Source organism: Podarcis liolepis (genome assembly GCF_965112155.1).
Source record: "Podarcis liolepis genome assembly, chromosome: 6".
Taxonomy (NCBI): domain Eukaryota; kingdom Metazoa; phylum Chordata; class Lepidosauria; order Squamata; family Lacertidae; genus Podarcis; species Podarcis liolepis.
Genome location: NC_139559.1, coordinates 30,915,088 through 30,942,646, shown reverse-complemented (window position 1 = coordinate 30,942,646; position 27,559 = coordinate 30,915,088). Strand labels below are relative to the sequence as shown.

The window sequence follows — 27,559 nt, the reverse complement described above, 5'->3', positions numbered from 1 at the left end:
CTGCTTCCTGTATTTCAGATTTTGTGCTATATTTTGAATTTTGCTCTGCCAAATAATGCACTTGGAAGGGTTGTGACTTTTTGATGATAGGAGAGGGGAGTGAGCTTCGAAAACAGTTGGGTAGCTTCTGCTGAAGAGCCAGGAAATTGAGTCAGAGGCTTCACAGTGATTAAGAGTACATCTGCACCAGAACTTTAAGCTGCTTTAAAACAAGTTTGTTGTGACTTTTACAGAACTACAGTTTCCAGTGTTCTTTATTGAAAGAGTACTTGCAACTATGTAAGATGTATCTAGTTCTCCTAGGATCACGGCTTTCAGGATTTCTAGGCTGAGAGGTAGGAGAGGTACATGATCAGAAAGGCTTATGTCTTCATTATGTGCTTAAAAGGCAAACATAAGGCCGCCTCTACTCCACCCCTTCCTTACATACCTAATGCTTCTAAAGTATTTCACACCACATTTCTCTCACACCCCTGACATTCCCATCGGTTAAAAGTTTTTGTTTATGCTACTAGACCTCAGCATAGCACAAAACAATTTGGACAGATTGTAGTCCTTGACTAGACGTCACATGACCTTGAAGTGTACAATGCCCAGTCTCTAATGAGGAAATCTGAGGATTGGTTTGTTTGCTTTATAATTATACGTTTAACACTATCGAAAAATCGTATTGTTCATATATTGACTAAAAATCATTAGGCAGCTATTTCAAAGCAATGTTAAAAGAATTGCTGGATCATATATCTAACCAGAGGAGTATCTAAGGGCATCTCTAGATGACATTACAAACAGATTATTCAAAATGTGTTACTGATGCTGGATCTGAACAATTTAAATATCCTGTCCCTATAAAATGGATAAGTGACATCTCAGTCTCTAGAACAAAGAGGAGAAGCTCTTAAATGATAAAAGTAAAGTGAGCTGATTTATACATGAATGAACATTGCATTGAATTATTCCTAGATGAAATGTGTACAGATTGCATAGAAAAGCAGTACGCCCAAACCGATTAAGCTCCGTCTGAGGTGAGTTATCTATGGCTGTTTAATACATGCAAGTTGTTGATTGATTGCTCAGTCACAGCATGCATGCGAACACAATCTGGAATAAAATAGTTGTGTATGGTTTTGCACCAGTGTTTTTAACTGATTAGTTTTTAAAGGTTCTGCGTGTTTCCATATAGGAACAATTTTATCAGTTGGCCTCTTTTTTAAAAAGTTGAGGAAAAAATGAATCTATTTACAAAATGAGGTCAGGGATGTCACATAAAGTGACCCATAGGTGACAAAGAGGCCTGTTCATGTTCATGTACAAAATATGTTAGCTAGGACGTGAAGTTGATGCCATTTTCCAAAAACAAAATATTGTGTATAAAGTGCTATGAAAACAAAATATTGTCTATAAAGTGCTTCCCCACACACCCCCAAACGGAAAGACTTAAATCCCCCATGGCCACAATCAGCTAAATTGTGGGTAAGGAGGGAAAAGTAGACTGGTTACTGCTCAACAAACCTTCGTATGTGAAATACACTATTATGAAGGGAAAATCTCTCTCATTTGGGGAAACCTCTTTTAACCCTGCAAATTGCCCATTCAGGAGTTGAATGTCATTGGTAGAACGCTACTTAGGAGGCCAAGACTAGCCTTGTGGAAAGCTTTCTATTGCCAAATTAGTGGGTGGTTTGAGGAAAGTGTACTAACTCCAGGGGATGACAATGTGGGCTGTACCTGTGTGGCTAACTAGGCCATTCAGTGTTTAGCTTCAGTACCTGTGTGGTACTTTGCTGAGCATCAAAGAGATGGGCCTTCTCAAAACCACATGGTAAAGGTGCACATGAAAGCACCTCCAGAGTTCTTGCATTCTAATGCTTATATGAAGTAATTATATCACTAGCAAGAGCTGTAAGAACCGAGGAGGAGGGCAAGGAGCTTACTGCCTGGTCTGCCATTTGGCAAGTACAGGTTAAGGCTGTGAAGTGTCTCTTGGGTCATCCTTCCCTGGCAAGCAGCCGCCAATATTCGCATAGCTTACCAGTTCTGAAGATGACTGTTAGCAAGAGCTTCATCTGCCCTGAAGTACAAAAGGCGAGCTTAACTGAAAATCCTTAGCTCATCTTTCTATAAGCGGGATAGTGGGGAGCAAAATTGCTAATGTTGGGTGAGAGAGAGATGAGGAAATTGCTGGGTTAATCCAGCATCTTTTCCATCCCAATCTACGGAGACAGAGGGAGTCTCTACAGCAAGTTTATGTTCATTGAAGGGGATTTGAAAAGCTGCCCCCACAGGACGACTGGCCAAGCCCTGTTCCCATGGCACTTGCAGTGTCAGTGCAGAAGGGGACTTGTCCTCCCCCCCCCAACACACTTTGGGTTAGGAAAGTGCCCAAACTTCCAGGTCTCGGATGAGGAATTCCTCTTTGGGAGATAACGTCTCATTGTTGAATGTCTCGCAGGGCTGACTTCCTCCATGGTTCAGGTCTCCATCTAGCCACAATCCAAATTTGCCACTGCAAATGAGGGGAAAGGCAAAACATGGGATGAACTTTCTGCAGAATGAGGAACACATAAGATCCATAAGAAATACAGTGTGGTTTGGCTCATTTGAGTCAACAGCTCTGTAGGTATCTCGCGTGCACCTGCTTTCTGCTGCCTGGGCTGATTGAAGAAGGGATGGTCAATGGTTCTACCTTGTAGTGGGAGCCAGATTAGAGGGCTCACTGCTTCCTTTCTACTCAAATTCTTTCCCCTGCTCTGAAAGGGTTTACAATGAGCTCACCATTTTGCCGCAGTTTCTATTTATACATTTAGATGCTTTGGAACTATATACAGCCAAACTGGTTTTCCACTGCAATGATTAACCATCTTTTTCCAACATGTATACAAAAGAGTCCACAGTAACTTGGAAGATCTTGACGCAGGGCAAGATGATAATGTGTACTAAATAAAGCTAGACAGCTATGTCCACTCAAAGGACACACAAAAATACCATTGGGCTTTTTGTAGCCGGTATCTCAAATCATAATGACTGAAGAAGTACAGGAGAGAGTAATCTTCAGTTTAATGTCATGAAACCTAGAAATAAGTGAGGGGTGGATAGTGGTAAATTTAAAAGAGAAAAAAGTAAAAATACTTTTCATCGTGGCTCACATTCTGAGGGATAACCTGTTCTAGATGAACTGTGATGGCATTTGTTTTACTCGTACCACTGATTCAGTAGCGGAGGGACCCAGGCTCCAGAAAGGGCTGCTGACGGCGAGACCATCCTCAAAAGTTAATAATCTGACTGGGACTGCATTGTAGCACCTCTTCCCTTCACAACGAATCCATTTCCCCCCCACTAACATCTTTCACAGTCACATACCTGCCTCCACCAATTGCTAGGGAGTCTGCATCTCCTTTCATGAAGAAGGTGTTTTTACCTGTCCACTTAAATACCTGGAGAGTAAGGAGAGAAAAAACATGGTTGAGAGAAGCATCTTGGGAATAAAAGACACAGCTGTACAACTAGAGAAAACAATCATTATTTTGTTTTCCAATGCTTACTTTAAACCTTTATATTCTGGTTCAGTTGGCAGCATTTTGAACGTTGTGTCAGCACCCCACCCCTTAAACTCTTGCAGACTTCTTGTGAAGTTTGACTCAGAAGTAAAATGAGAAGCCAGAACTGCAACGTAATACACAAGCTCCCTATCAGGGCAATTGTCTGCATATTGGCTCTGGTGTAAGTCTCATTGAGTCAGTAGAATTTATTGGTAGTATTTATTGGTAGGGGTCGCTTACCACTTCCTACCATGTGTTTTAATTGTGACTTCCACGCTCACCCTTGTTTCTGGAACAGTCATCTTTTCATACACTCACTCACTCTATATATATTGGAGAATCCACACGGTATTGTCAAATGGTTGCTTGCAGTCCAGCATCTTTTGTGTTTATCTTCCATGTTTTATTATAACTGAATTTTGTGTGTGTGTGTGTGTGTGTGTAAAACAATTGAAGTAGCACCTTGACTGTTAATGCCCCATTTCAGATCTCGGGTAACTTTAACCAAGCATGTCCCCTTTGCAAGTAAAACCATTTATAGTAAGAATAGGGTTGGTCCTATAAATGTCTATCTCGGGTATCAAAGGCCAGGATAAAAAGAAGGATGGGGGAGGGCTGATTTATTAGACCAGGCATGTCCAGCTCCCAAGAGACTGATCTACTCCCAGTATAAAAAAACTGGCAGTGATTTTATTGTCATTATTTTATTGTCAGTGACCCATTGTCATTGGAGGGGGGAGGAGTGTGGGGGGGTGGGTGGATTGCACAAAGTTTTTCAGCTTTTCCCCTGTAACATTTTGTACATGATAAGGATCCTGTGATCTACCAGGATCAGACAGGGATCTACTGGTAGATCACGATCTACTGGTTGGACATCCCTGTACTAGACCAATTGCCAAATGGTGCATACTGGAAACTTTGTAGGTATACCACTTTAAGCCTGTGGCAAATCAGTGACAGGCAACATTTGTATAATTGGTAATAACTCCAGATACTGTTAACACACACCGATAACCTTCATACTTGGGGGATGATATCCCTTCAATCACCTTAAGTTGTGGGGTGAAGGAAAAGAGAAATGTTTCTCCATTGCCGTAGAAGCAGCTGCTGACATGGATGGCTGTAGAAGAAAAGGCTCCAAATATCTGAAAAGGATGCAAGAGAGATGTGTTGTAACTTGCAAGTAGCAGGAAGGCCATTTAGAGTAGGCAGCGAACTGAACCCAACCAGACAGCCCCCCTATGCTAGATTTGATAAGTCTGGCCTGTTTCAAAGCTTACCTGGCCTTCAGTGTCTCTGATAATCAACAACACTGGAGAGGCTAAATCACTCATGCTTCGGTACATAGTCTTCAGGCTAAATCCATCCCTTGCTGTACAGTAGATGAGGTTCCATGGGTGTCCAGTCACTCGTAGAGGGAGGTGTGGTGCAAGCTAAAAGGTATCACATACACATGGTCACTTCTTTCCTTACCTCCATCTACCCTGAGGCCTTAAATATGTTATTGGACTGCGTGTCTCATCATCCCTACCCATTGACCAAACTGGCTGGGGTGAATGGGAGTCCGTCAACCTCTGGACATCCACAAAGTTCACATCCTTGCCTTAAACCTATCCAACATAGGAATGTATCTTAAGTTATTCCAGTAGATCTGTGGGGAACCTTTGGCCCGCCAAATGTTGCTGTACTACAACTCCCACCAGACCCACCAAGCAGGCCCAATGGTCAAAGATAATGGGAGTTGTAGTTTAGCAGCATCTGGAGGGCTAAAGGTTTACCACACCTGCACTAGCTCATCAGTATATCTTCTGCTTAGTAGTTCTGGTCACAGGTCATACACCCTAAGTCAGTGGTTTCCAACTGGTGATCTATGAACCCCAGGGAGTCCACATAACCCACCAAGCAGGGTCATGGCACATACCCATCAACTGTCCAGCACATCCCATTTTGTCCAGCACATCTCGGGTGGGTCATGTAACTCACACAGGAGTGCTGCCCAGAAGATGCACATCCCAGTTTTGCGCTGGGACAAGTTGGAGCATATGGTGGCACCAATCACATAAAAAACATTTTCAAAAGTAGGGGGTCCATGGCTTGGCTTTTGAAAAACAGGAAGCCCGCAGTCCTTAGCTAATTGGGAACCACTGCCCTAAGTTATTGGCCCCATCTACAATCTTTGCATTCACATAAGTGAATATTAAGCCTGTGGAAATAACTTTTTTGAGACTGTCCTGGAGAATTTCACTTCTTTGCACTTGTTCCTTGTAAATGGGGCCAAGGGTCTCGTGGCCCTTGTAGAGACATGGCTTCAGCAGACCTTCCTGCTTCCTTCCTGCCTAAAGCTTGGTTTCCCGGTTAACAGAGGTCAGCAATGCTCCAATGATGTGTACCTTAGCTAAGGACAATGTGTGGAAGTGTTGTATAAGGGCAAAGGGCTCACCCAGGGGAGTCACTGTGATAGCAGCAGTCATTAAAGAAAATTGCTGAGTCACAGTATGAAGGGTGCTCACCTTCTGGATTTCTTCTATGTGCAGGATGTTGCTTTGCCCATTTAGCACAGGCTCATGAAATTCTGTGCTTGTCCAGACTGGGTTCTCTGGTTCAGTAGACTCCTCAGGTTCTGAAGACAGGGCTTCTTCCAGCAGGTTGGGCTGATAAAAGGACACACACAGTTAAATGGGAAATGAATAAGGCAACAACTAAGTTGCAGAATCTTCCCCAGTACGTAGTCTGTTGCGTCACTAGAAGGATACTCCTCAGAGTGAACTATAAAGGCAAAAAGATGAAGCAAAGTGAATTGCAGAAGGCAATCAGTCTACCCTTCCCTCTAGTCTCATGGGACTGCTAAAAGCTTAGTCTTATAATTAATAGCACAGCAGTATGTAGGCCACAATAAAGCAATATTTTAATCTCAGGAACATCAGTTTAATGAACCAGCCACTCCTCCCCTCCATCCTTTGTTCCAGCAGGTGTCTTCAGAGGGTGAGACTAGAAAAAGGGTAGATTGTCTTCTGTGATTCATTTAAAGCCTTAGCAGTCCAGATGTTGTTGGACTCCAGCCCCTTTCAGACAGCATGGCCAGAGATAATGAGAATTGCAGTCCAACAACATCTGGAGGGCTACAAGTTCTCCATTCTTGATACAAAGCTCTATTAGTGCATCTCTAGGGCAGGTCAGAAAGCAACTCAGCTACCCTGCAATTGTCAACTATGTAAATGTGGAGCCTTGACTCTGTTAATGAAAACACACCATAGTAAAATGACAGTTTGCTCTTTGCTGTGCCATTCCCCCTCCTCCGACATTAAATATTGCAATTGCAAGAGAAGAAACTAGATTCAGTACACATTTAAAGCTGAATTTATGAAATTTGTACTTTCCAAAACAGTATGCAACCTGAAACAAAATCATCCTTCGGAATTTTGCAATGCAGTACGCCAACCAAATAATGTTTACAAAAATGCATATATTAAGGGAAAGTGTGCAAAAATAAATAAATGAAGATGATAGTTAAAATCGCATGTAACAATGCATTTTATTAAGGAAACTTGCTTACAGAAATGTGTACCTTAGTAAAAACTGCATTTAATAAATTGATCATTAGCAGAAATTCACATTAAAATGCTGCCGAATTTCTGTGAGGATTAAAAAACAAAACAAAAAAACTCAAACTGCTGAAAAATTCAGAGAAATGAATGTAAGATTGGAAAAATGAGAATCAAAACTGACAGATCTTTCTATCCGTATTCAGGAGGGGTGAGCCTTATTCCCAGCTTTAGTACAAAGTGGTTCGCCTGAGGGCTGCTGCACATTATCAAGGTCCTACATAGCCAATACAGTGGTACCTCGGGTTAAGAGCTTAATTCATCCCGGAGGTCCGTTCTTAACCTGAAACTGTTCTTAACCTAAAGCACCACTTTAGCTAATGGGGCCTGCTGCTGCGCCGCCGGAGCACAATTTCTGTTCTCATCCTGAAGCAAAGTTCTTAACCCGAGGTAATATTTCTGGGTTAGCGGAGTCTGTAACCCGAAGCATATGTAACCTGAAGTGTATGTAACCCAAGGTACCACTGTACTGTACTAATGTCCAGGAAATAAATTCTGTGCGTAGATCATAAAAGTACAATGATCCTGCACGACATCTGTGTACTCGAGCTACTGTTCTAGAAACACATAGAGAGGCCTCAAAATCCTATTAGCATGTGCATATGCTGTCATATCTCATCTGCACAGAAGCAAAAACTGTATGCTTTTAAAATCAATCTGAAGGTTATCTGGTAAGTTATCCCTATTTGCTTCTATTGCCCTCACTCAGACTGAAGATGAGGGTGTAGGAATATAATGGTGGGATATGTTTGTAGATACCCTTTCTGGGCCAAATAATAACAGCAACATACCCATCTCAGTATGAAAATGCAATGCATTGGGCAAAAACCACAAAGCCCAGTATCAGCACTGCTCTTTGTCCTCTGCTTCACTTTTATCAATATAACTTTCCCTTGTGCTTCCTCAATTACACATACTTTCTCTTATCAATGGCACTCTCAGCCCAAACATCTGAAATACAAGTATGCTGCTCTGCACCAAAAGAAAGGAGGGAGGGAATTTAAATTCCTCAGTAACACGTTGTCTACTAAAGCAAACATATTTCTGTGCTGCCTGGTTTTGAGGTTGACTGACCAGTGTTTCCGTTTTCCATTAGGATATACGTATACCTTTTTGGACCTAGGAACCCAGTAGCACTAAACTCTTAACAGGCTCCCATGATGCCAGATGGTTTCAGGGAGGGGGACATAGTACAGTGAGGATGGCTTGCAGTTTCACTTCCTAGAGTTCTAGACCTGGAAGGGATCTTGGAGGTCATCTCGTCTAACCTCTTGTTCAATCTGTCTTGCTTCTCTACAATTTGACCATCCAGGCTCCATGGTAGGAGACCACCTCCTGAGGCAGTCTGCTCAACTGTTTCCACTAGGAAGCTTCCACTAACGTTTAGTTGAAATGAACTTTATGCCCTGCAGTTTGCACCCATTTGTTCTTGCCCTGCCCTCTGGAGCAACTCCCTCCTCTATCCTTCCCTATCCCGACCCAAGAAGCAAGGACTGCCGTACATACCAGACGAGTGTAGCGACAGCGTGGAGTTTTCATGTTTTCTGTGATCATCCAAAGCACGACCACGGCAGCCGTGCTGTTTCCTGGCAGCGAGTCGAAGACGGGAGAGCAGGTGTCTGCCAATTGCCTGTGGAGAACACACCCTCATTCATAAACAGCATGTACTTTATTCTCTCTCAGTAAGCAGGTTCTTCTATTGCTATACAGCTATTGTCACCTGAGATCTCACTATGAAACCCTGTGGCACACAGCCTTTTCCAGTTATCTAGTGATCTGTAGCGAGGGAACTTGTGGCCCTCCAGATAATTGCTCTTATTAGTTTATTAATTTATGTCTCAGCATTCATATAAATTTAAAGACAATTTATAATTATACAATAGAAACAACCAAAATAGGTTTGAAAACAATACCAAAAAAAAATTCAGAAGATTGGTTTTAAAATAATACATATAAAAGATGCAAGGCCAGAGACCTAATCTTTTTCATCCCATCCAGTTGGAAAAACTTGTCAAAACGAAATTGTTTGCAGAAACTACAAACAGTGGCTGCCTGTCATCTCATTCTCAACTGGGATGGTGTTCTACAAAATAGGGCAACCACATTGAGAATGCTGCTCTGAGAAGCTGTGGAACAGGCTTGTGATAATATAGGGGCTTCAAGCAGAAACACTCCTGCAGAACCACCAGCACCACAATTACCAGTATATGCTTGGTCCTGAGGTGTATAGAAATTTATTAGTAAGAAATCCTTGAACTTAACCCAATAGCAGATTGGCAGATCTTGGAGTAAACTCTCATCATTCCTGACCACTGCTCATGCTGGCTGGAGCTGAAGGGAGCTGTAACCCAAAAACACCTGGAGAACTCAGATTGTCCACCCCTGTTCTATGGCTTCACAGATAAAAGTCCTAGAATTGTGAAAGTGAGAAATTGGCTCTTCATAAACTATAGCTCTGAGGAGAACTCGAGATGGTTAATGACAGGTGTATGATTAGTGTATCCTGTCTCTTTAAGATCCAGGCCTGGTCTGTAATAGAAACTGCCTTCCTTGGGTGTGGTTCCTTCCATAGTTCAGTGACAACTAGTCAGAACCTTAGTAATGTATGTAGCAAGTCCTAGCTGCTATGCTGATTTATTGACCTGTTGCTCGCAAATAAATAGTTATTGACGTTTCCCTGATTTCCTGACATTTTCCTATACATTTTCCTGTACTCTTCTGTAACCTCCATCCAAGCAAACAAGAAGTATTATCAGAGGAAGGCAGAACACATTTGAGTCAAGCCGTTCAAGGAAAGTGATGTATTGGGGTAGCAGGAAAACAAATCAGGAGGGGGCAGGCCGTTCAAACACAACTGTCCTTTATTGCTACATAAGAAGTATGAGAATTGAAATTGCACACTGGAGCTCTACAGCATGCAAATTATAGGGCTCAAGAGGTTCAAAAAGCATTACACTGAATCAGTGTAGTGGGCCGGGGAGAGTCCCAAAGGTCTGGAGGACTGTGTTTGGCCTCTTGGCATGAAGTTCCACATACTTTTTCTATAGTTTACAAGGATACTGAATCTTCTTAACACTTGTTTTTCATTAGCCACTGTGGTTCTTTGTGAAGAAGTTGAGCAAGGATGCTGTTCAGGAGCATCTGAGAATATGGGAAGATATGAGAAGTCTTGGATTGGTCTTGGACCCTTCAACTTATGACAGAGTTGCTCTCTAAAATAAAATGTGTTCCGCACAAGCATTTAACCCAGGAATATCTGGCAAGGTGCCATGGGTGTCACTATGGCAGGATTAATGAGCAGATGTCCAGGGCTCCCACTCAGCAGAATGAACAGGAAGGTTCTCAAACTCAGCAGGGGCAGTTTATCACATTGAAAGGAAGTGCAGGAAACCACATCACCATCTAAAGGCTGGGGTGGCGGCGGAGTAAGAGTCTAAAATTACCTAACTGCCCCACTGCAGGCTACACTCGAGAATGGTCCTGCTCCCCCAACATCAGGAGATGCGGCTTGTCTACTCCTAGAAGATTAGCTACTGTAGAAGTGACATGCAAAAGAAACCATGGTAACATGCAAATTAACAGGCTTTATGAGTCATGGGAATCACTGCCTTGTGGGATCAAGGCATGGGAGAGAGTTTGTAAGCCACATCTCCTAAAATTCACTTATCTACACACAGTATCATTCTAAAGTGTGCTAAAAGTTTACACAGGAGATCATTCTAAGAACATCAAACGAGCCCTGCTAGACTGATCAGATCAGCCCCCTCCTTCCAACAGCAGCTAGCCAATTGCTTCCAGTTAGACCATAAGCAGAGCTTGAAGGCAGTAGACTTCCCTCACTATGCCAAACCATGCATCATTCTTATAAAATAATATGCTCTCCTCATGTTGTCTTTTCCCCTGAATTAAGAAGCCCCATATGTTTTGGCTATTTGTGGCAAGGAAAGTCCTTCAGCCCCTAGATCATGCTGGTTTCCCTTTTTCTATAACTTTCGCAGCTCTATGTTATCCTTGAGATGGAGTGATCAGGGAACTCTACTGATGATCCACCAATGAGCTGTTGCCCTTCTGCATGTTGCCCTGCCTTGGGAAGTGTGGCTATTACCCTCATGGGAAATATTTTGATTACCAGCTTTAGTTGTTTTTATCATTCAGGCTTTGGGGAAAGAACTTAAAGTTTAGGCATTAGTACTACTACCACAGCTACTATTAATATTTTTTCTCTCTGGCCTTCACTGGGTTTTTATTTATTTTATTTAACAAAATGTATATACCGCTTGAATGTAAAAACACAACCCCAAACTCTATGCAGTTTGTCAACAATATAAAAGCATTAAAATGAGCAATAGCAAAAGTTTTAAAAGGTATTTATTTAAAAGATTAGAATCAGCACTATCTAAAAATAAATAAAAACACATGTAACTTCTACATTCATAATGCTGTGATTATGGTTTTAGGTTTTTGTGGAGTTGGCTGTTGCAAACTACCCAGAGTTATTGATAAATGAAGGGCAAGATAAAAATAAAATGAACAAAACAAACAAACTTACCTGCTAGCTATAGGCGACCAAGAATTCCATGCAGGTGAGTGAGTGAAGTGGTGTAAGAAAGAAAGACCGCTACAGTAGCCTGCCTCTGAAACAGCTTGGTTCCCAGACTTGTAATGTAGAAACAGGAAGTACCGTTTTCATAACCAGCATGAAAATATTGTGAGTTGGTGGAGGCTGGGGTGGTTGCTATGGGTCACTTTGTCCTGCCTCCACTAATTCACTTGGTAGAATGCTTTTTTATTTTCTTTTTTGGACTAGCCTGCTAAGAAACTGTGGTCTTCATTTCCATGCTGCCTGTTCCACAACCACCAAAGAAGCTCAGACTACTAGCCTCTTAGCATTTACTACTACTAGCCTCTTAGCATTTATTACTACTGTTTTGCAAGCTAGTAACTTTTGTGGGTTTATCTGCACGACTGATTTTTTTTGCCAACCTGAGATGCTCCAAGCTCATGTAAGAGCATGTTTCTTTTTTTCAGACGATAGCCACTGTTCCCAGCACACCCTCCTTCCTCCCGCAGAAACTTTTCTTCCAAATATCTGATTTTTCTTTTCCATTTCACCTATACCCCCGCCCCAGAGACGGCACAGCTACACAGTTCCATCTTATTGTAAGAAGGTTGGTAAAACTCAAATGCACTCGGCTGAAAGGACTTATTTACAAGATACTCACATTTACCTGAAGAGGGTTCTGTGGGGAGACGTCTAACAAAGCACAGCTGGGTAGGTCCCATATAAAGCAGCTGTTCTGTTGTTGCCTTGCTTAAAGCAGAGGTGTTGAGGAATCCCCTGCAAATCTCAGGGAAGCATCACTAACAATACAGCTCTGAATAGTCACAAAGTTCATATGGACTGTGAACACATACCTGGTTCTATCCAGTCCACCTTCCTTGTCAACTCTCTCAATCTGTGCCAGCAGACCGGTTGCTCACCTGCCACTCACAGGGTACAAGTTCGACACATCCATCTTGAGCCAATGGGTCCCATTATTTTGGGATCAACAGTCAGGTTGCTGCAAGTGTTTCTATTTGTAACAATGATGTTGCAATGCATGTGTTGCCTGTAAACTTTCTGACACTACTTTTCTTCCTCCTAACCCACCCCTTGTGGCTGAAGTAAGTTATCACTCATCTGTAGATGATAATACAGATGTTCATTGAGTAAATCAGGCTGCAAATTGTTAAGCTTGTTGATGTGATGGAGTAAATGCCCACAGCCAGTCTCATTCAAGACCAGGAATACACACACACACACACACACACACACACACACACAAATAAAGCCCTTCTTTCTAAGAAATAAATAAATCAGGCAAGTTTGTCGGTGCCACACACACACTCCTCCTCCTCTCATTGTTGAAGTTCCCAGGCAGAGATGGTGCCTATATGCCTTTAAATGCTTTGAAGCATTAAGCAAAGCTATGGCAGCTGTGCTTCTTGCCCTGTCCACTTTTGCATTCGGTGGCTAGCGGGAATCTTAATTTCTCCATGGGGACAAGTGGAGTGGATCATAGGAAAAAGTGGTGGAAATACAGGGTGCAGGGTGCCTAGGATAGCCAGAGAACACCTTCCACAGATGAGCAGAAGATGCAATTTCTACAGGTGTAGCTTGTGCAAACTATCTCCCTTGCAAACCACACAACCGTTAAACGTGCAGGATAACATTAGACAAGCCTACTGGACCAGGCCAGGCCCAACTATTCCAGCATCTTGTTCTTACAGCGGCCAACCAGATGCCTTGTGGGAAACCAGCAAGCCGAACCTGAGCACAGGAGTACCATCCCCGTCCTGTGGTTTCTAGCGACTGGCATTCAGAAGCACTATAGGCTCAAGCCACAGTTTCAGAGCATATCCGCCCTGGCTAGTAGCCATCTGATAGGCTTAACTTCAAGGAATTTGTCTAATCGTCTTTCAAAGACATCTAAGTTGGAGGCCATCACTGCCTCCTGTGGGCGTGAGTTCCATAGCATAACTATGCGATCTGTCCTGAATCTTCCAACACCTGCTTTGGAGTGTGTTGCTTCTGTGATCCTCTTTTGCATCTGCCCACCCGAAGAGTCGGTATAGCTTTGCTGGGTAGCCTAAAATGCATTCTTTGACGCTGCTGGAAGGTAAGGATTCAAGGACATAGCTATTAGTTACACCATCTTAGCAGTGACTTCCAATTTGCTAGAAACAGAACAGGTTCATAATGCGTTTTAATCTACAGAATATTGTGCACATCTAGACATAGCAGCAACACATGGAACAACTAATTCATAGAAACTTATATAAGAAAAAATATACACAAACAAAGGGTTTTCCACATGGGGTGTGTCTGACAGATAGGAAGGGTAACATGAGTTTTTACTTGCTTTTTTTGGCGTGTGTTTGTTGTGTGTGCTTTTACAGTTTATTATTCTATTTTGGTTTTAAACATGTAATTTTTTGTCAGCCTGTGGAAAGAGATGAGCTAAGAATGTATATATATTTTAGGGTCTACCTGTTGTGGAGATGAAGATAAGGATGATAAAGCATGTGACAGATTGTAGTTATGACTATGGTCATTTACCATCCTATTTTATAATACAGTGGTACCTCAGGTTAAGAACTTAATTCATTCCGGAGGTCCATTCTTAACCTGAAACTGTTCTTAACCTGAAGCACCACTTTAGCTAATGGGGCTTCCCGCTGCTGCTGTGCCGCCGGAGCACGATTTCTGTTCTCATCCTGAAGCAAAGTTCTTAACCTGAGGTACTATTTCTGGGTTAGCGGAGTCTGTAACCTGAAGCGTATGTAACCCGAAGCGTCTGTAACCCGAGGTACTACTGTACACAGTAAGAGATGCACGTGTACCTTTCTGGGAAACTGTCCAAGGCCTTTCTATTGCTTCAAACCTATAAGGTGTTGTGGACGCACAAGGCACATAATGGGTGGTTAGATAAAAAAGTTGAGAATGGTCTTTGTCCAGGACTTTGGAGAACAACAGGTTCCCCACCTGACTCTTGGCTTGTTCTCTGGTTCTGCCTCCCAACATTGATCCTTGGCTTGACAGTCTGGTTCCTGCTTGATGGCTGTTTACCTCTGAGCGATGATCCTTTACTTTTGCCCTTATTCAACCTTCTGCTGCTAGCGTCCAAGAAAATGCAGTAACCAGATCACCAGCTAAACTTTCAGGCTTCAGGGAGTCTGGGCTGTGCACAGTTGCCAGGAGGTTCCCTGTGATGTTTTCTTTTCCAGGGCACAGAGTCTGGGTTTCTCTGTGATCCAACTGCAGCCTCTGTTCCTGCTGACTCACTTCCAGGTGCAGGTGTGCAGAGAGCTCACCTGGGAGATTCTCAGTCTACAGAGACAGCAGTTGTTTGCCTGGACACAACAACATTTGTATGCCTTGGGTAGGAGAGTGCTTCAAGGTCACTTTAAAAATATACAGTCTTGGATACAAACTCACATACAGTATATGCTTATGCTAAGGGCAACAAATAACTTGCGCAAAGGTAACCCAAATTTGAAGCCAAGAATTTGCATTTGTTTCTTTATCTTATTTGATTAAGGATGCCTACACACCATATATTTAAAGCACTTGATTGATTGATTGATTGATTGATTATCCACCCTTCATCCTAAGGTTCTGGGGTGGGTTACAGCAGTAAAAACAACTTTAAACACTTTAAATTTAATGTTTTTATAATAATAATAAATTATTATTTATACCCCGCCCATCTGGCTGAGTTTCCCCAGCCACTCTGGGCGGCTCCCAATCAAATGTTAAAAACAATACAGCATTAAATATTAAAAACTTTCCTAAACAGGGCTGCCTTCAGATGTCTTTTTTAAAATAGGATAGCTGTTTAAATAATAATAATTTATTCTTAAATAATAATAATTTACGGCTTTCCCCCAAAGAATCCTGGGAACTGTGAAGGGTGCTGGGAATTGTAGCTCTGTGAAGGGTAGCCCACAGTTCTCAGGATAACAGGGAAAGGACTGTGTTTCACATTTATGAGGAGAGAATCAATATAACACTAAGGATTCAATATAACATTTTGGCTGGCCGAACGTAATGATCCCTCCTCCCCCACTGAGTATTGTTCTGGGGATTCTTCCAACCCCCAGCAGAGCCAATTTCAGGAGAGAAGATGGAGAGGAGCCATTGTTCAAGTCGAAGGGCAGGGCTTCCACTGATGTGACTCCTTAGTTGACTTGTTCACTGTATGTGCACAGCCTGTGTACTTTCATGGTGTGTGCACAGCTAACCGTGGCAGGTGCACATGTGGCTACAACCTTCTCGGTAGTGGCGCCCGCCCTGTGGAACGCCCTTCCAGCAGATGTCAAAGTGATAAACAACTACCTGACATTCAGAAGACATCTTAAGGCAGCCCTGTTCAGGGAAGTTTTTAACGTGTGATATTTTAGTGTATTTTTGGTTTCTATGGAAGCCGCCCAGAGTGGCTGGGGAGGCCCAGCCAGATGGGCGGGGTATAAATAATTTATTATTATTATTATTATTATTATTATTATTATTATTACAACCGTCTCCATGTGCTAGGACAGTGTTCAACCTTGGGTCTTCAGACATTGTTGGACTACAACTCCCATCTTCCCCAGCTCAAGCAAACATAGCTACATAGGTAGCTGCCTTACACCGAGTCTGACCATTTGTTCATCTGATTCAGTATTGTCTACACTAACTGGCTGTGGCTCTTCAGGATTTCAGACAGGGCTCTCTCCCAGCCCTACCTGAGTCCTTCTGCATGCAAAGCGAATGCTCTACCAGTTGGTAGAGCTAAAGGCCTACAGTTGGGCAATTCTTTATTAGGACCAGCCCCGAAGTCACAAAAATGTGCTTAGCTGCTTAGCTCTCCAGCTCTCCAGAACTCTTCATCAGGTAAGATGTTACAGGTGCGATGAGGAAATACAAGTAGACAAAATAAGCTAATTGTTGTGGCCGCAAGGCCAATTTGGTGAAAGCAGACATTGGTTTGCAGCCTGGTATCTCTAGCACCTAAGAAGGGTTTGCAATCTCCTTCTTGGAACCGAGTCCACAAGCTCAGAGAATTTAGAATGCATTTAAAATTAAATGCGTATTAAGAAGCTGCAGTGTAGGTCCTTGTAATTTATTATGTATTGCTTTAGTAGTTGCTTTGTCCATCATTCTAATTCAAATTGCTTTTGTTCTTTCATTCACATTGCACCAGCTTGATTATTATTGTTCTTTTATTCATACTGTGCTGCTTTGTTTATTACACTGCCCTGCCTTGATGGATTTTCTTTTATGTAATCGTTGAAGTTCATGCTATCATTTCTGTAGTTACCACTGTGAATCAATAAAACATTTTGGCTGCAGTTCTCTACTCATTTATCCAGGAGTAAGCCGCCTTGAATTCCATGGGTCTTACTTCTGAGTAGACGTGTGTAGGCTTGTGCTGTCAATTAATTTCAGATACCTCCTTGAGTCTGTGTGGACCTCACCACTTGTTAAATTTTACCCACTGGAGTGTAGATTTGTACTGAAATTCAATTATTGGTGACCACAGTGGCAACAGCAAGCTGCCTAGATTATATGTGCTGTGTGTTTTATGAATTGCTATAAAGTCTGTGTTTGTATAATCCAATCTTGCTGGATAGTTGATGCAGTGTGAGATAAAATAATGCAGTGAGTTTTGTGAATTAAAATGCTTATAATTCTTAGCAACACTCCAGAAAAATCATCAACACATAAGTGTATTCCATATTTTAATCAAGATTAATTTTGTTAACAGCATCACCTAAATGTATTCTGCATGCAAATTAAATACATAGGGTGATATCCACTGTTAGACATACTCAGAGTAGACCTGTTGTAATTCATGGACTTGGAAGGTTACTTAAGTCAATTGGTTTCTAGGGGTTTGTTGTGCTCTTGAGTAGGACTTAGCTGGATATTACCTATAGGAAATTTATTTATTTATTTGATTGATTGATTGATTGATTGATATACTGCCCATCATCAAAAGATCTCAGGGCAGTTCACAAGATAAAATCCACCATGTGTGTTTGTACACGCATGCATATGGATAGACATGCCAGGATTCACACTATCAAGAATCAAAGGCAAATTTTAATAACATCTTGCATGAGGTTTTAGGGGCAACATCTTGTCAATTTCGTACAGTATGGTATGGCAAAACCAGATGGGCAGTAACTCTACAATTAGGAAGCTGCCACAGCTAATCCAGATTTCCTGATGAGCACCTATATGATAAACATGTTTGCATTCACACATCTGTTGCACCAGCACTCTGCATTTGGGTTCAACATGTATGGTTTGAAAAATAGCATGTGAAGTAGCAACCCTCAGACAACGGTAAACTTAGGCCTGATTTATCCCAAAGATTGGCTTTTGCTAGATAGTCTGACTTGACCTGATTTAACACTTGCAGCAGAATGAGATGGTAGAATCCTGAGGTGATAGAGTAGGCTATACCACCTCAGCCTGAGAGCCAGTGTGATGTAGTTAGTCCTGGACTCTGACTTGGGAGACCAGGGTTCAAATCTCCACTCAACCTTGAAGCCCAGTGGGTAACTTTGGGTCAGTCACTATCTCATAGCTGTCAAGCATCCCTTATTTGGCGGGACAGTCCCTTATCCCAGTGCCATGTCCCGCTGCTGTCCCTTATTGATGAGGCTTCATTTGGCTGCTGGCTGGGCTTTCTGCCTTTGGCTCGGAGGAGCTCAGAAGCTGAACATACCTGTGCCCGGAAAATCCCTTATTTTGGCTACTGATCCCTTATTTTCGAGGCTGCTTGTCCCTTATTTTCAAATCTGTAAGTTGACAGCTATGCACTATCTCTCTGCCTAACCTATCTCACTGGGTTGTTGTAGAAGTGTGTGTACACCACTGCAAACTCCTTTGAGAAATTGTGGAATATAAATGTTGTAGTAGTAGTAGTAGTAGTAGTAGTAGTAGTAATAATACTACCCACACCCACTGCAATCAACTTATTCTCTATCTTTACTGTCCCAGCACTTTACCATCCTATTTGAATCTTATCTACCTGAATGTGTGTAGGGCAAGTCTTTATTTCAAGCAGTCACTAGATGGCAGCATAAGAAACAATTTCGTTGCATTCTGAGACTGTTAGGCTGCTACAGTGAAAGGACAACAGTTTCCAGCACCTTAAAGACCAGCACACTTATTATGTCATACTTTTTCATGGACTAGAGTCTTGCATCCAATGAAATGGATTCTAGTTCATGAAGGTTATGCCTGAATAAGTGTTCGTGTATAAGGGGCCACAAGACTCTTCATTGTTTTTATAGGAATTTTGTACAGCTTGCATCTGAGTACTTGCTTTGTTTAAAGCCAATGTTTACATTGGCTGTGTTGCTCATTTGCATTACAAATGTCTTTCTTTGGCTTTTCCTTCTTCTTCTTTTTTATTTTTTTTTAAAAAATGATATTTATTGAAAGTTTAAAATTACAGAGAATAAAAAAGAGAGAAGGAGAAGAAGAAGAAGAAAAAGAAGGAAAAGAAAAGAACAAAAAGAAAATATATATAATCAGAAAAACAAGGAATTAAGCAATACAAGTCAATAAAAAGAAAAAAAGAAAAATACAAAACACACAATACATCAAAACCAACAAAAAAAAAGGAAAAACAAAAAATTTAAAAACAAATCAAAATTCCCAAATCTTTATCTTTCGTTAACTTGTTTCATTGACCTCCTCACACCTCCCTTTTTTGTATTCTAATTATTAATTATCTCAGCAAATCCTTTCCATCTTTCACTATATTCTATCATTAAATTATCTTAATTTATTTTAACCTTATCTTACCATAAAAAGCCCTAGAGCTTAAAACTTAAAACTTATTTATACATAATTCCTTATAGTATTTCTACTAAAGCCAAATAGTTTCATTCCAGCATTTTTCTAACACTCGTTAATTTTACACTAATTCTCTAAATGAATTTTTAAACTTTCTTCCAATCTTCATACACCGTCTCTTCTTCCTGGTCTCGGGTTTTGTCAGTCCTTTCTATCCCTTCCATCTAGTCCATTAACCTGGTGACCTTCTATCCGAGGCTCTTAGGTCTTTTCCATGTCCCTTCTGCAGGTCTTCTTCATGTTTATACCTGCACTTTACTTTATCTTCTGCTGATCTTATTCTTAATTTCCTTCCTTCCTCACTGAGGGATAGATCTCGGGGAGACTCCAACTTGACAATGTCTTTATCCCTTCTCGACAGGTCAGCCCACTCTCCACAGTCAGCACTGAAATCCAAAAGATATTTGAAGGCATGTTTCAAAGTCCCTCCAAAGTTAAGGGCCCCCACAACTCCAAGCTACCCCTGGCCCACAACCAGATCCCAAAAGTCAGAACATCCCTGCATAGGGGGATCCATCCAGCTTCTCATCTCCAAACCAAACAGTACTCCATCTCTCCCAATCTGACTTTCTCCAGGTTCAGTCGTCAGAAACAACAACTTATTTTCCTGCAAGGCTATGGCTCTCTCCATTTCTATTACTTGAGGTTGAGCAACAACCTTGTCCTTTGTCTTCTGCACAACTTGCCCTGTCAAAGCAAATTCCTGAGATGGTTCCTGAGTAGTTTCTATGTAGGTATTCACCGTTTGTCCAAAATTGCTAACTGCAACAGTCATCAAATCCATCTTTTCATGTAGCTGTTCCAGTAAAGCGCTTGTCTTGCAAAGAGCAAGCACTAAAACTTCTTCTAGACACATTCTTGCTCAAAGTCAATGTCAGGTTCCCACAATCTTTAATCTCTGCAGCTGTAAAATTCCCCAGATCGACTCCAGCAACAGTATCACAAGCTCCCTCTAGAGGAAACAATTTCTGTTTGTATCCGTCTTTTTGAAAGCAGCTCCAGCAACAAAATTACTTTCGTTTTCCAGATATTTTATTCCTTTTTATATGCAGAAGGAAACATTGGAATCAATATGTTTCTCTTTTTTAACTATCTGTCAAAAAACGTTTTATTCGCAGTCAATGAACTTCCCCAAAGCGTCTGTCTCTGACACCCCGTTCCCAGGTTCAAGACGGTGGAAATTTATCTTTCTTTACTCTCTCTCCTGCAGGTTTAAACAATCTAAGATTTCCCCCCTCTTCTCCTGCTTCCAAGGGGGGTTTGGTGTTTTTAGCTGATGAGAATTTAGTCCTTTACAAACGACTTTCCAGACTTTAGCTTGCAATGTCTTTGCTTCAATCTATTTACAAAAGCGGAAGGCGGACTTCCTGTTTAGACCTTCCCGCTTCAGTGCCAAATTAATTCAACTTTTAAAACTCCAATTCTTCACTTTACTCACGGGTAGTTACTTTTAAATCCAATTGTCCACAGGAAAAAGTCAGCGCTCTCCGGCAACAGCTGTGCGGCTTCACTCCGTGAAAGTAGCAATCAGTTCGAAGCACCGCACCGCTTACCCCACTTCGCTCTGGAGCCCCAAAATGGGTTTCCCCGCGAGTAGGGGAGGCGCTCTTGGTGCCCGCCGAATCCCACATTCCCAGGCTTCCTCCGCCTGGGATTTTTAAGGGGTCCCCACCTTCGCCGCGGCGGCAAGACCCGATTCTCACGGAGCGGGTTCCTCTCAGTCAGAGGAATTCCGCCATTGCCGATGGCGCTAACCCGGAAGTCTTGCTTTGGCTTTTTCTTCTTCACATAAAGAGCATGGAAGAGACTCAATGGCTCACAGCTGAAAATCCTCTGAATCTAGGCTTAACCTTGATAGTCGCATTCTAGCCTGTAATTGATATCATTGAATGTACTGCTGATTTTTTGAAGTTCAGGAGCTCATCATGACTTCTGTCCGCAGGGCTAAGGCTGATTTCAAAGGATGAGTGTGTTCCAGTTAGCACATAGTTTTGAAAAGTGCAGGTTATGTAGTTCCGCTTTTAAATGTGATCTGAATCAAATGTGTCCGTCCCCCCCCAGCCCTAACCAGAAGGAAATAGTGAGATGTGCCATACCCAGGCTGATTTTCACTTTATTTGTGTTGTCATTTGGATAGAAGCAGTGTAACAATCTGGTGGTCCTTGGTTCTGTGGCTGGTGGCAGAGGCTGATGGGCTTTCCCCCTTGCTTCTTGCAGTTCCATGGAAACTGGCAGTTGGAGCTGATTTTTTTTCTGGCAGAGGGGAAGCAAACTCCCTGCAGCTGTTTCTTCTCTGGCCAATAGTAAAGCAATTATTTTTTCATCAAGCTATGTAGTGAACCATTTATTCCAATGTTCTGCATTATGGGGTTGATTCGGGGAAAAGTTAAGTTGAAGTCCCACCTGGTTTCAATTGAAGAGAGTTAAAAACATGCTCTCTTTCTGTCTGTTTGTCTCTGTCTGTCTCTGTCTCTTCTAATGAATTCAGTACAACTTCAAAGTGTTTTAACTGGGGCTGGACTGTGCTCAGGTGTGTCGCATGGCCAAGTTGTGAAGTCTAGGTACTGCACATATGGCATAACCTCAGTTATGAATGGTAGTGCTTGACATTTTCATTTGGATTTTTATTTTTATTTTGGTCTGGAAAAGCATACAGTGCTATAGATAAACACTTTCTTAATGAACAGCTCATAAGTTAATATATAGTGGTACCTCGGGTTAAGTACTAAATTCATTCCGGAGGTCCGTTCTTAACCTGAAACTGTTCTTAACCTGAAGAACCACTTTAGCTAATGGGGCCTCCTGCTGCTGCTGCGACGCCGGAGCACGATTTCTGTTCTCATCCTGAAGCAAAGTTCTTAACCTGAGGTACTATTTCTGGGTTAGCGGAGTCTGTAACCTGAAGCGTATGTAACCTGAGGTACCACTGTAATGGCATATCGTGTATATTAAGTCGTCCAGAAGATCAGGGACCAAGAACCTTGCTTAGGGGCGGTGCTTAGGGGAGTTGCTTTTTATACATAGCCCTAAATATGTTGTGAATCTAAGTTTGGCCTCACTGAGGGTCAGTATTTCAATATGAGTAGGAAAATGAGAGTACCCCAAAACATATTTTTAAGGGGGGAAAAACACTGGTATGGGGATATGTCCAAGGTTGCCAAATGAAGAGCCACACAGGGTTTAGAGCCTTCGAATTTCCTTGCTCTGTTGTAACTCCAAATAATCGCCTTGCAAAATTGGAGTGAGCGAGAATTGTGTCAGCGGGAGAGCTTATTTATGCAGTTTTGTCCCAAGAAAGGTCATTTTGCTGCTATTGCAGAATGTTTGGAAAATTGGGATTCCTGTAGAGAGAGCACTCACATGCTCCTACCCCACAGTGATGCACTATTAAAGTACTACTGTAGGATGGGCAATGGGTGTCGTGGCAATGCTACTGTGCTGGGAGGGGAAGAGAACCAGAGCAGCATTTAGGAAACATGGCTTATTTCAGGGAAGTAGTCCGTTGTATTTAAACAACTCCAGTTAAAACAGGGACCAATTTAAAAATGGCTCTTTCTCTAACGGTAAAATGATGGAAACATGAGATTTAAAGCCAAAGAACTGGAAACAATATAAATTAGGCATTGGTCCAGGAATACTTTTATGGGGCCTCCATGACAGATAACCATGTTAACCAGCACCAGCTGCTCACACTAGAACAGGCAGGGAGGATGGTGGCATGTTGCAGTCTAAGCAGCGACTGTCTTGACAAAGGTGAAGCAGAGGTGGGGGCACATTAAATAAGGGTTCTGCATAAAAAAATAGAGAGAATAAGACTAGATTTAATAAGTTAGAGCTGTTGCAGCTCAGGGCGGAAAAATATGGTCAATATTTTGTGTGCATGACATGTGGGGTGTGAAGACTGAACCATCATCAATCATTTGCTCTACAGTGGTGTTCTTTAACCTATGGTCCCCAAATGTTGCCGGACTACAACTCCCATCTGTTGAATGGTCACTGTAAAATGTGAAGGTTCATTATTGTTTCACAAGTTGTGTATGTCTTTAAGAGCCAGGGCAAATAACGAGACCCAGTCTTGCAGCTGTGAAACATAGCAGGTGCTGCTAGGTTGTGTTAATTAAGCTGTGTCAGCATTTGGGCATAGTATATAAGGAGCAGCACCTAGCTCTCTCATTACCCTGGGGGATGGGTTGGTGGTTGGGTCTGGTTTGTTGTTGTTATCTTTAGTGTAAAAGGAGTTTTTGTTTTGTTATGAAAACCTTGTTAAAGTTATTTTTGAGTTCCTTGTTATGCATGGTCTCCCCAGCAAGCTCTCTGCAGCGCTACTAAACTGTAAATGGCCAACGCCATCATCCCCAGGCAGTTGAGTTAATGGTCAGGAATGTTGAGAGTTACAGTCTAATAGCATCTGAGAACCCAACACCAGGGGCGGAGCTACCTGCCCCGGCACCCGGAGTGGTGAGGGGGCGGGGCTAGCCGGCCCGCGGGGACAGGGCTAGTTGCCCACATGGCGAGCATCCTTAGCTGCTTGCTGCCCGTGCGGCAAGCGTTGGGAGGCTGCTAGCCACCCACGGCAGCATCGTCCCTAGTGGCCCATGGCCCACGCAGCGAACCGCCTGCACAGTGAGCGGGGTGGGGGGTGGGGGTGGCGGCGGCATGGCAATGTCAGCCACCCTCATGGCTGACACCCGGTGCATACCACACTCCCCGCACCCACCTTCCTCCGCCAGTGCCCAACACTTCTCTAAGTCCGGTAGCTTGCATCATACCCTCCTTTCCCTTCTTATCACACTGTTATAAAAAGAAAATGCTCCCTTTCCCTTATGGGGTATTCCAGAGCCTGTATAGGATCCTTAAGTGGCTTCCCTATTGGTAGGAGAAAGTAACAGAGGCCAACCAGAGTATATTGAGAAGCAAAGTGGCTAGTAAGCCTGTTCGTTATTAAAGGAACTGTTGCAACAGGGTCCCCACTCACCATACACGGGAGGAAGGGAGAACCCTGAACAATGATGCGCAAGCCCTTATATCGGCTTTGGAAATTGCCCACCCTGTAGCCCAAGACCCACCCCCCAACCCCATCATACATAATACAGAAGGAGGCAGTCTACAGCAGAAATCCTGTCTGCCGGGATACTGATTGCATTACCCGGGCAGTCTGGCCATTCTTTTGTGATGGTTAATACTGTACTGTAGTTCCTGAGTCCAGGTCACAGGCTCACCCTATTCGTGCACAAATATGCCCTTAAGACAGGAACTGCAAGCAAAAAAGACAATAAGAAGGCTTTCCCCAGTTGCCTCCCTTATTGCAGAGGTCATTGGGAGACTCAAAATGGCTTCAGGATTGCTCTCCCATACTATTTAAGACACATGGTTCATATATTTAGATATGTGTGCATTTATGAATATTTATTCTATATTTGAGACCTTAAAATTCTTATAACAACACAATGGGAAATCAAGGGCCTCATTCCCAAGTTATGGAGAAATTTCATAGGTTCTTAAAAATATATGTAGGAAAAACATATCATTGATTCATTGATTAAATAAATATTGTTCAGCATAGGGTCTCCATAATCTTTAATTATGCTTTGGATACAGACATGCAATCATAGACAGATACGAACAGGAAAAGAAACAGGATGTCACAGCCCTTCTGGGCCTGTCCAGCCATTTAAAGAGTGTGCTAGTTCCACTTTACTTTTGGGGAAGCAGAAGGTTTCCTAGCAAAACACTGATTAGCATCTCTGGCCTGGCTTGTCCGAGCAAGTAGCCGGGCTCCAGGCCAGGGAAAGAATGTGTGTGCTGCCCTGTGTAATTTACTGGGAGTGTCCAGCCTTTTCAGCCAGCTTGTTATTTGGAGTGTTAGAAGCACAAATGTCCTTAGGGGGAATATTGAAACGAGGGAGACCCTTTAACTCCTATTGCTATGCATGAGCATTAATTCAGCCTCCATTGTTGGAATTGTGACCCAATACAAACTTTAACCCCAGAAATTGAATAGTAGCCTATGTTGCACCCCCAAGCTCTCTGTTATCTTGCTATCCTGTTGCACATTGCACACACTTGCCCAAGGCTGCAATTTTATGCACATTGACTTGGGGACAAAACCTTCATTGAACTCAGTGGAACTTACTTCTAGGTAAGGATTCATAGGATTGTACTTTGTAAGTGCACTGATGTAATTTTCAGTAAAAGAAAGTGGGGAGAGTGACATAACCAGTAAACTATTGTGAGATTTCGTAATTCTAGTTTTCTAAAGCTGGAACATGTTATGAACTTATGAACTAATGCAGGAGTTGCCAACTTGGTGCCTATGGGTGCCAGTGTGCCTGTCAGTAACTCCTATGGCACCCCAAAAAAGTTCTCAGTAAATAATATACCCTGACAAATCCACAATATATAATAGACAGTTTGCTCTTTGGGTTCAGTGGCCTCTTCCACACTGAATACATCCTCTTAAATGTACCTATACATCATTGGATGTTAGGATTGGACACCTGCCTCCCTTCTGCACAGAGGAGTGCTGTAAATGGTTTTTTTCTGTGAGCAAGTGTGGTGTTGACTGATGTAGGTGGCTTTTTCCTCACTGAAGGGGGTCATGACTTCACCATTTTCTGTTTCTTTCTCCTTTTCTGCTCTTTAAGATGTGGCAGCCATTTTGTGCTGTGCTGTGCCATGCCACAGCCACACAGCTGCCATTTGGTGTTATGCCACAAACTCTCACAGAAGCCATTTTGTGACTGGTGCCCATGACACTTTCTCAAAATTCCAAATGTCCCCACTGGTTGGCATCTGCTTAACTAATTAAGCAAGATAGGTGTTGCTATCTTACATATTAAACAGAGAGAGAAGTTGATTTTTGTTTAAAAACAGATATGCCAAGCCTCAGGCTTTCTCAGGAGACATATTCTGCCCTGAAGTCCTCTTTCCTTAAAATTTATGATGGTATAATTCAAAACAAGAGGAAAATTTAATAAAAGAACAGCTACTGTATATTGCTAGGGAAGCCTGTGGTGAAAATGTCTTCATTTTGAATGTTCAAGTTCATTCACCACACCCAAAGGCAACTAAAGCAGCACAGAGTCTAAAAACCAAAACCAAATGTATGATTTTCTCATAGTCTGAAGAGCAGGCAAAAGGGTAATTGTTTACAGTTTGGACTATGGAGACCCCCTCTCCCCCCGTGCCATGTTCCATGCCAATCTGGCTCAGCCCCTTCCCCCTTTATTTACTTACTAAAATCAAGCACCCCAGAGCTAACAAAGTAATCATGTCTATTGTGGCCCTACAATTGATTTCATTGGCTTAAAAACACTTGATTCAAGAGGTGATTAGCAATACTTGAGTGTGGTTTCCTTGGATACATTAGGGGTAGCATTGTTGGGCATCTGCCAAGGCCCACACACACCTGCAGGAGACTCTCTGCCAACCTCCGGAATCTCCTGACCCTGTAGTTGCTCCTTCTTGTTGTTTCTGCCTGTTCACCTTTCTGAAAATGCAAGCAATGACAAAAATGGGGAAATAGAACAGGTTCCTTCACTTGCCCTGCGCTCCCCATCTGGATGATTGTACAGACTAGACCCACAGGGAGAGCGCAGATGAGGCCCCATACGTTTAAAATAAATTTGACTTTAAACAATAATGGCTTTCGTCCAAGAATCACAGAATTACAAGGAACCCCAAAGGCCATTTAGTCCAACCCCTGCAACGCAGGAACCCTAACTAAATCCTGGGAATTCTAGTTTGTAAAGTGTCTGTGAGGAGGAATAGGGGGTCTTGTTACAACCCTTAACGAACTATAGTTCCCAGGAATCTTTGGATGAAACTGGCTGCTTAAAGTGGTTTGATACTGTTTTAAGTGTATACTGCAAACTAGAGTCTAAAACTGGAGTTGCCACTGCTTAGAGAGGACAGCAAGGTGGGGGCAATCTGCCTCATGCTTCTGGAGAACAGAAAGACAAATATTAGGTAGAGCAGAATCTCTGCATGATTGTCAGGCCCTGGATCAGCCTCCTGGTGAC

At 42.4% G+C, this 27,559-nt stretch overlaps 1 protein-coding gene and 1 long non-coding RNA gene across 2 annotated transcripts; both read right to left on the bottom strand.

The window, feature by feature from the left end:
* Positions 1-3,151: 3,151 nt before the first annotated feature.
* TLDC2 (TBC/LysM-associated domain containing 2) lies at positions 3,152-9,551 on the bottom strand. The gene is given in 7 exon segments (XM_083508425.1): positions 3,152-3,334; positions 3,336-3,434; positions 4,589-4,684; positions 4,820-4,972; positions 6,050-6,190; positions 8,648-8,771; positions 9,404-9,551. Coding segments are annotated over 7 exon segments (822 nt in total). The 5' UTR covers positions 9,445-9,551; the 3' UTR covers positions 3,152-3,166.
* A 433-nt stretch (positions 9,552-9,984) lies between these two features.
* LOC310709192 lies at positions 9,985-27,530 on the bottom strand. The gene is made up of 3 exons (XR_014527407.1): positions 26,947-27,530; positions 10,585-13,793; positions 9,985-10,282 (listed from the first exon to the last, which is right to left on the bottom strand). It is a non-coding gene; the product is annotated as an uncharacterized lncRNA (long non-coding RNA).
* Positions 27,531-27,559: the final 29 nt, after the last annotated feature.